At 44.9% G+C, this 8,815-nt stretch overlaps 1 protein-coding gene across 3 annotated transcripts in view; it reads left to right on the forward strand.

The window, feature by feature from the left end:
• KIAA0368 (KIAA0368 ortholog) overlaps positions 1 to 8,530 on the forward strand; it is a 61,371-nt gene extending 52,841 nt beyond the window's left edge. For all 3 annotated transcript variants that reach the window (XM_021379606.1, XM_021379605.1, XM_021379607.1), the window contains exons 39-49: positions 4 to 95; positions 196 to 262; positions 462 to 653; positions 1,613 to 1,821; positions 2,402 to 2,445; positions 3,004 to 3,196; positions 3,806 to 3,950; positions 4,313 to 4,418; positions 4,570 to 4,658; positions 5,262 to 5,333; positions 5,692 to 8,530. In XM_021379606.1, coding sequence (XP_021235281.1) covers positions 4 to 95; positions 196 to 262; positions 462 to 653; positions 1,613 to 1,821; positions 2,402 to 2,445; positions 3,004 to 3,196; positions 3,806 to 3,950; positions 4,313 to 4,418; positions 4,570 to 4,658; positions 5,262 to 5,333; positions 5,692 to 5,831 — 1,349 coding nt within the window. In that variant the 3' untranslated portion in view covers positions 5,832 to 8,530. The remainder of the gene's footprint in view (positions 1 to 3; positions 96 to 195; positions 263 to 461; positions 654 to 1,612; positions 1,822 to 2,401; positions 2,446 to 3,003; positions 3,197 to 3,805; positions 3,951 to 4,312; positions 4,419 to 4,569; positions 4,659 to 5,261; positions 5,334 to 5,691) is intronic.

Here is an 8,815-nt window from a genome sequence, read left to right on the forward strand (position 1 = left end):
CAGGCAAACTTATGAGTGCTTTACTTACTGGCCTGACTGATCGCAACAGTGTGATACAGAAGTCTTTTGCCTTTGCTATGGGGCATCTAGTCCGGGTGAGTAGGGGTTTGAGGTAGTTTTAGGCTTTTTATTTACTTGTTATTGTTGTTTTTTTCCCCAAGTGTTTGAGTGGTCTGAGTCTCTTCTTTGTTACAGACTTCACGGGACAGTAGCACGGAGAAGCTACTGCACAAACTCAGCAGTTGGTACATGGAAAAGGAAGGTATGTTTCTGCTTGGATGTTCAGGTACAGAATATATGGAAAAAAGTTCTTGATGCTGACAGAAGCTGGTAAAGAAACATTTTTATATTGTGATGCTTGCCTTCACTAGCTGCATTCCTCTCTTTACTGAGAGACCGACCAAGCTGTCAAACTAAAAAAAACTTGACCCAGTTGTAACATGCTTATTTTGCCCTTTCAGAGTCAGTGTACAGGACAGGCTGTGCTTTAACTGTACATGCAATGGGACGCTACAGTCCGGATGTAGTGAAGAACCATGCCAAACAGGTGTTGCCATTGGCTTTTCTTGGCATGCATGAAGTTCCTGATGAAGAGAAAGGAGAAAAAGATGATTCTACTCTGTGGGCTGAAGTTTGGCAGGAAAATGTACCTGGTAAGTTATATTAGGAGGGGCAAAAGCTTTCTAGTGGAATGAGGCATGAAATAACACGCTTTCTGGAAATCCATTTTGGTAATAGGGAGTTCTCATGGTAAGAGGTGTGGGAAACTTATTTTCATTTCCTACCATCCTGAAGATGTCCTGTGAGAACTTGGGCAGGTTAACTTCTCTGTGGCTTTTTGAAATAATGAGAATTGTCAATAGTTGATGGTACACAGAGACAGTCAGGAGAATTGTTTTATGATCGTGAGGCACTTAATGCTGCTGTAATGCAGCCCTTATGTTACAGGTAACTGAACACCTTTGGAACTTTCCATGACACTCTTTAGGGGCTGCTGTGTGCTCTGAATTTGAGGGAAATTCAGCCTTCCTCTGGTGCTGGAGACCTCGTCTGGTCCTCTGGTGATGCCTGTGATTTTAACTTCAGTGAATGTTTCTACAAAATGACAAGGGCCGTTTTGCCTCCCTTTCTAGGGGAAGATCTGGATGCATGGCAAATTTGGTTTTGCTTGTTCCTTCTCTGACTTGATTTCAGATCTGCTCCCTTAGTCTCCAGAATAGTTTTCTGGAGTCTGGGAAAATAAAGGGCTGCAAAAGGGTTTTCCAGTTACCATTCCTTGAGGGTGAAATTAAACTTACATTCCCTAGAAGCTGACTGACACAATGCATAATGTCTGCCATGTGGAAAGCTTTTTATCTAGATAACAAAAGTCTAAAGATTTTATTTGCAAGATGATTTATTGAGAAAACAGAACCAATCTTCAGTAAACTCGGGAAGAATTCTTTGCTGCGCTGCTTGAAGTAGGCATTACCAACATACTGTTTCTGGAAAACAAACAAAACCCACGGGAATCTTTAATTGCCTACTCCCCACTCCTCTTTTTTTTTTTCTTTAAGATGAGATATTGTTCATTTTATGTCAAAACTATGGTTTTCTTTTGTTTGATATGCAGGTACTCAGGGTGGCATCAGGCTGTATATGCAGGAGCTGATAGCCATTACACAGAAGGCTTTGCAGTCTCAATCCTGGAAGATGAAAGCCCAGGGAGCAGCTGCCATGGCATCAATTGCCAAACAGACCGGCTCTCTTGTACCTCCACATCTGGGAATAGTGCTCTCTGCACTGCTGCAGGGCCTGCCAGGGAGAACGTGGAATGGGAAGGTAAGAAAGGAGCTGTCACCTTGTGAGTGTTTGTCCAGCTTCAGTTCTTGAAGCAGGAAGTGCAGTGTTCTTTGTTACGGAGGACAAGATGCAGGAGATCAGGTTTAGGGAACCTAGTGTTTGCCCTGCACTTAGTGGATACAAAAGTTCCACATCCCAGGTGCAGAATCCAGCACGTATTAATCCTCGTGTGGTTGGTGATTGCCCAGCTCTCCCATTTATCAATATCTCTGCAGCATCTCTCAGTCCTGGAGGGAGTCAGCAGCTCTTCCCAGATTAGTATCATTTGCAAACTTAGATTTGCGCTGCACCATATTCTTGCCTTGAGGGGGAACTAGACTGTGCTCAGAGATGTAGCAAGGCCCCTTTACACTGCTGTTCAGTGCAGAAGTCAAGGCCTCTGCAGCCTCTACTGCAGCATAGGAGAAGTGTCAGGAGCAAGATGTTGCTTCTTTAGGCTGGTATTGCAGACGTATTTCCCCAGTACCTCTGGCAAAGCACAAAGAAGGTGCTTGCACAGCAGAACCCCACTGTTTGGCCATGGAGTGTTTCTCAGTGATATCCATTTTACTCATTGCAGGAGGAGCTGTTAAAGGCTATTACCAGTGTCGTCTCTGCCTGCAAGTAAGTATCTTGAAAAAAGTGGTACTCTTGGAATCTGGGATGTCAAAAAGGAGATTGCTGCACAGGGTTGTGGTGCATGGAAGACGCTGTGTCACCCTGCTCTTCAAGTTCTGAACAGCATCTTGATCTCCCATCGGGATGTGAGGAGTTTCTCTCCACTCATTCTGTCTGTGTGATCACTGGTGAGGGCTGAGAGGCACAAATGGTGCTTCACAAGGACTTGCAGAGCTAACAGTTGATTTAGGGCAAAGAGGAGGACGTTGAAAGGCCAGGATTGCTGAAAAGAAAAAGGAGACTAAGGGGAAGGATTGGCACCTTAAAGGAGAAAAGAGAGAAAGGGGAAGAAGAAGGGGGAAGAAGAGTACACTGAAAATACGTATGGAAAGGCAGGAAGGAAAATGGGGGAGAACAGACAGGGTAACAGTGAAGAAGAACATGGGAATGTAGCTTTAGTTAATGTTGATAGGCAACCCAATGCCTTAACATGGGATCTCTGCTAAAATTTGTGTTTGGGGCTAATATGGGTCTAACACGTCTCTGTGTGCATTGTTGTTGCAGTGCAGAGCTGCAGGAGTCGGTGCCTGGTCAGCCCAGTGTCAGTGATGTTGTCCAGGCTGTACTGAAAGAGTGTCGTAAGGAGAACCTGAAGTACAGGATGGTGGCACTGCGCTGCATGGCTGCAGTGCTGCAGGCAACAAAGGAAGACCGGTTCCAGGAACTGGCAGATATCATCTTCCCCATGATAAAGAAGGTGACGGTTCAGCTTCTTGGGTTTTCTCTCTTTCAAAACAACCAAGTAGCAGCAGTCTGGCTGATGAGGTTAAACGCGTGCCAAATTTCTGCAGAAAAGGCAGTATGAGGAGTACGCTGCACTCAGCTAAATCCTTGTTAGGGCTGACTGCCAGACTGTTCATGAGCCCTGGGAAGGTTGTGGCTGTACTCCCCAAATTCTAAATTAGCCCAGTTATCCTCTAGGCAAAATCTGTCCTGTGGCATCCAGCGTTGCATCAGCACTGCATTAAAAGTTAATTTCCTGGCTGCTCTACAGGCAGCAGGACACTCCTAGGAAGCTGTATAAAGTGCTTCCCTTGAGCATTTGCAGCACTTTACAGCTCTGTGATTCAGACTCTCAGCACAGGGAGTTGTTGGGTGCAAGGCCGTAGAGGCTTTCCACGTGCTTCTGCAGGTTGCCAGTAGTTCTGGAGCCTCTGGTGGGCAAGGGGACCGTACTCCTCCGTATGGGCATGCTGGCTGGGTGCAGGGACTGGCTGCACTGGCTGCAAGGGAAGTCTGGTTGAACTGCGGTGTGTGGCCAGCCTGCCCTTGTTCCCCCTCTGTCATGCCTTCCCCACCTCTGCAGAACTCTGTTGAAAACGTGGGCACGAGTTTACCAAAGCTTGACGAAGAGGACGAGGATGCGAGGGAGAGGGAGGTGCAGATGGAGTCCCTGCTCTGTGCCTTTGAGACCCTGGGCAAAGCCTGGCCAAGGAGCCCGGAGACACAGCGTGAGTTGTCTGAACTCTGAAATCTGCCCCTTCAATGAAGGAGGGGGAGGAGAGAGGGACCTAGAGATCGTGCTGGGTGTGGGGAGGCTTCTGAGGAGATCTGTGGATACGTTGGAAAAAACAAGGTGCATTTATTAGCAGGCTAGAAAGTAGCTGCTTATCTTCCAGTGCTTCTTAATGCCCTGCCATGGTGGGTCAAGATTTCTGGAACCATTTATTGCAGAGTGTTGACTTAGTCCTAATCTAGACTGATGTCACCTGAGTACAGCATAAGGAACATGTAGGAGACAGGGCAGGGAGTGATTCCTTCTGCCTTTCCCTGTGGTGACACAACAGTAACATAGTTCCTTAATTTTCTCTAGGTTGCTATCGCCAAGAGTTTTGCAAGTTAATGTGTGACCGTCTGAAACTCAGCACATGGAAAGTGCAGCTTGGAGTGCTGCAGGCCATGAATGCCTACTTTCAGAGGTAATTCTCCTTTCTGCCATTCACTTCAGTTGTGTTTCTTTATTGCTTCAGAGTGTTACGTTACAAAAGACGTGCAGTGATTCTCAGAGGAAGGTAGAGCAGATCTCTGTCCTAGTGATATAGAGTGTCTGACTGCTTCTGTGTTTGACAGCTTGGTGCTGTTTGAGGAGGAGCACGCAGACCCTGAGGCATTGACAGAAATACTGTTGGAAACCTGTTCATCTATCACCCATTCATTAGGTAAGGGGATGTTGCCCTGCTTAAGGTTGACAATGAATTGCATGTTAATACATTTCTGTTTTGGCTGTTGGCTAGTAGAGAAAGTGTGGAATAAGTGTAGGCTGCCAAAGATAGCACCCTGTCCTGCCTTGCTCTGCAGTAGCTGTTGAAAACAGCAAAGTACAAGATGCTGTGCCCAGGGAAGTTAATTCCTCTTCTGCTTCTGTAGCATCACTTAATGCTGTTTGTTAAAATGTGGATGATTTGTAGCCCTTAAAATGTAGCAAAGGAAAAGTCTGTGATGCACAGAGGTTGTTTAATGATCACATTGCTGTTATTTGAACCTTGTTGCTGTTCAGTATGTGCAAGGAGCAGTAGACCTGTGTTAATGGGGGGGGTGATACGCAGGGCTTAGGGGACTTGTTAGCCTCTGTCTGGTCACTTTCTGCCATTCAGAGGTGAGTGACAGGGTAGCGCTGCAGTCTGGTGGCGTGAATGAGCTGTGCTATGAGCAGTCTTCAGGCCGTGGTGGTGACTGCTCTGTGTACAGCTGGTGTCCCTTTGGTTCTGAGTTTGGTTATTTTTGTGTCCTTTTTTGTTGTTGCTGTTTTTTAAATCCCTTAGAAAACAAAAGCTACACATCCGTGAGAACGGAAGCTTTGTCTGTGATACAGCTACTGCTCACCAGGCTGCAAGGTAAGATTTGTGCTTGCCACGTGGGAGAGTCACTGTTGGGTAAAGAAAAGCACATGGCTGTGTAGACTGGAAGAGGAGGGATGGAATTACCTTCTGTTCTGGGAGATTTAGTGGTGAATTGGGACTTAGCTTTTTTGCCAGTCAGTTGTTCGTTGACTGGGAAAACTTGAAGAGAGTTTGAAGCAGTTGTGGATAAAGTTGGACCTAAGGCAGACTGTTCAGGCTGGACCAGGCGTGGTCACTGTGAGTGACATGTAAGCAAGTGCTTTTTCAGCCCGTGTGGGGATGGCGACTATTTGTTGGTGTGGACTTTTGGCATACTGGTATTCACATCTGGTGTCTTTCTCTGTCTGCACAGAGTCTAAACAGTGGGAAAGCCTGACACCAGAAAGCAGAGAGCACCTCATCTGCTCATTGTCTACAATGGCGTCAGACAGCAGACCTGAGCTACAGGAGAAGGCATCTGTATTGAAGAAAACACTTGAAAATCTAAACTAAATTGTAAAAACACAAACTACGAAGTGCCATGTAAAACAAACAAAAAAAAAAAAGTGCAGTGGTCTGAAAACCAAGTGGGAAAATGAAGATTACTCTGTAGCATGCATCATTCCTGGCCAAAATAAAAAATGCCTTAAATTCTGTTCCCCGTTAATGTTACTTTTACTCTTTTGAGCTTATAATTAGTTACTATTTTATCAGTAAATACCTCTTAATGATCTGCCCTAGAATGTTTCTAAGTGTGCAACATAAAAATGTTGAGGGCAGGATGCTCTGGTTTTTTTTTTCCCTTTAAATCAGCAAAAGAATGTTACTCAGATCCCCTTTGTCCTTCAAAGCAATTACTGAAAAACCACCAGCACAGGAAGTGAAAAGCGTGTTTGATTTTCACTTATGTCGTGTGTGGAGATCTGTTACCTGGTGTCTTTGGGACTCTGCAGTAGAGCTAGTGTTCATTACCTGTAAAGAATGAAACGCTGCCCCTGAATTCTGCGTTAAACTCCTGTGGCTTCCAGGGGCAGGGCTTCATCTGGCACCCACCTCTGCTTCTCCTGTTTGCTCCTCCCTTGCAGCCTGCTGTCCACGAGCTATGAAAGGCAGAGCACTGTTAGCTTCTCTCCTTCTCTGACCTCAGAATGGATTGACCGAGGCTTTGCCTTCCCCAGCTGTAACCTCGGCCTCCCAAACTTTAAGTGAGAACTTTCTTCCTCAAAGGATGCACAAGAGAGCACTTTACTGAGCTGTGTGGGACAAAATTGGGCCTTGTTGGTGCCCAGGTGGAACACTGCTCTTCTCAGAGTTGTTTTGCATGGACACTCCTCAGCTGCAGGAAAAAAAAAAAAAAATTGGAAAACAATCTTTTCTAGATAAGTTTTTGAAGAGTGTTCGAAGTTTGCAATGGTAATTTTTTAATAGTGGTAATGTTTCTTCCCCTTCATGTTCGTAACCCTGTTCTTGCTTTGGAAACCTGTAATGATTTAGAATTGTCAATATTTGTAAGGAACTGAGTTGTATGTTGTTTTTCAGCAGCCCAAGTCATGCTGGTTTCTAGCGAATACTTTTTAATTTGCACTTAAGAAGGAAGATTATATCTGCGTTAACGTGGAGTAAAATTGCTATTTGATGATGTGGCCATGCTGCCTGTCCATTGTTGCCCTCCTCAGATGAAAGACAAACCTGACCACTACAGCAACAGACTTTTCATAGCATAAAGTTAGCGCTGCACCACAACCTGACCAGCCCTATGTGTACGGTTTTTTGGGGATAAATGCTTTGCTGATGGTGAAATAAAATCGTTATTGTGGGTACCACCATGTCCATGGTTTCCAGCACAGGAAGGCTTGTTTCTTTTGTTACCATCCGTGGAGCTCCTTTCAGAGAGGATCTGTTAGGGTGAGAATTGTTCAGATAACATCACCTTTCCTCCATCTCCGTTTATTCAGAATCAGGTATACAGTACCTGCTTTTCCCTCAGGTGCCATTTCCTGTTCAGTGTTTCCTGGTACTGTAACACCCAGCTGTCTGGCTTTGTCCATGGGAAGGGAGGAATGTGTTTTTTTGCACAGCTGGTAAGAAAATGTCTGCAAAAATGGGCAGAGCTGTCCCACTGTGGCTCTTGTGTAGCAGAACCCTCAGCGAGCACTAATGCATTGTACATGAGGACTGGTCAGCGAGCAACTTCTTGGTGCTGGGAGCTGGTGCTATAACACTTAGATTTACACCTTGTTGCAGGGAGCTGCTCTTTGTTTACGTGTAGTTTGAACTATTGAGCACAGTGTATATTTTAAAACTTTACTGGGCAAATCACTTTACGGTGTCTTTACAGATTTGCTTACCATGACGTGTAGTGTCATGAGCGCTCATTTATTTTGTATTAGATGAATATTACCAGTGATGCTTTGCTGTAGCAGTTCATTGTCTGACTTGGGTTTTTTTGTATTTGGTTGGAGTGACAGTTACAGAAAACAAGAGTCTCCAGGTCTCTAGTAATCTGATTTTCCCTGCGGACTGGAGTATGTGGAGGCAATGCCTCACGTGGTCGAAAGGCTGCAAGGAGAACTGTAATAATTATCAATAGCAACCTGACTTTCTTTATTGGGGATTTACACTAGAGGGAAGAGCATATTCTAGGAACTCTAAAAGCAGCTGGATTGACAGCTCTGGCCGAGTGTTAGGAAGGTTAGAGATGGCTTACTACTGTCTGAATCACAAAGCAATATGTCTTTCTCGTGGTTACAGAAGAGATTCAGAGCTCCTCTCTAAAGCACGTGCCTAAACACAGAACCTACCTGTACAACAGTTAATTCAGTCAGAGGCTTGATTTCTACCCCCTCTCATTTGTAAAAACGCGACCGGATTAAAAAATAAATAGATGTGGCCTTCCTAGAGTTTTTCCTCTAAAAGTGATTGCACTATGTAAAACACACTGTACTTTGCCCAGCCTGGGCATCCTTGTGCTGCTGCAATGCTGCTTTGTATACCAGGAGTGCAGTGCACAGATTTGACACTAGCACTCATTCTGACCTACAAGCTGTTGCTTAACTGGATGTATATTGAGAAGTTTTCTAATGTTGCAAGATCTCCATCAAGTTCACTGCAATCTGTACTGTCAAAGTGTGTAAAGGGACTGACTGAAAGAAAACCCTGTTGCTTACCAAAAAGGTAAAACTAAATAAAAGATGCATGACCTGTTCTTGGCAGTAACTGGTAGTTTTTACCCTCTCCCTGTGAGATACACAAAGTAAGTGAGCTTTCAGGGGTGGGAGTGGGATGTGTTACGTCCACGAGTGTGTTTATTGTAGATACGGATGGGTGTTAGGTATTTTTTAATGTGTGACGGGTGTATGTTTTATGTATGTATGTATATATGGAAGGTCATGAGATGACTGTGGGAGAGCAAATCCAGTATTTTGGTTTTCTGGCTACTTCTCTACCAAGTAACTGGTTCAGGCAGCATCTGCCACATTGTCACACCGTGCCCTGTC

This window comes from Numida meleagris, chromosome Z, assembly GCF_002078875.1.
Source record: "Numida meleagris isolate 19003 breed g44 Domestic line chromosome Z, NumMel1.0, whole genome shotgun sequence".
NCBI lineage: Eukaryota > Metazoa > Chordata > Aves > Galliformes > Numididae > Numida > Numida meleagris.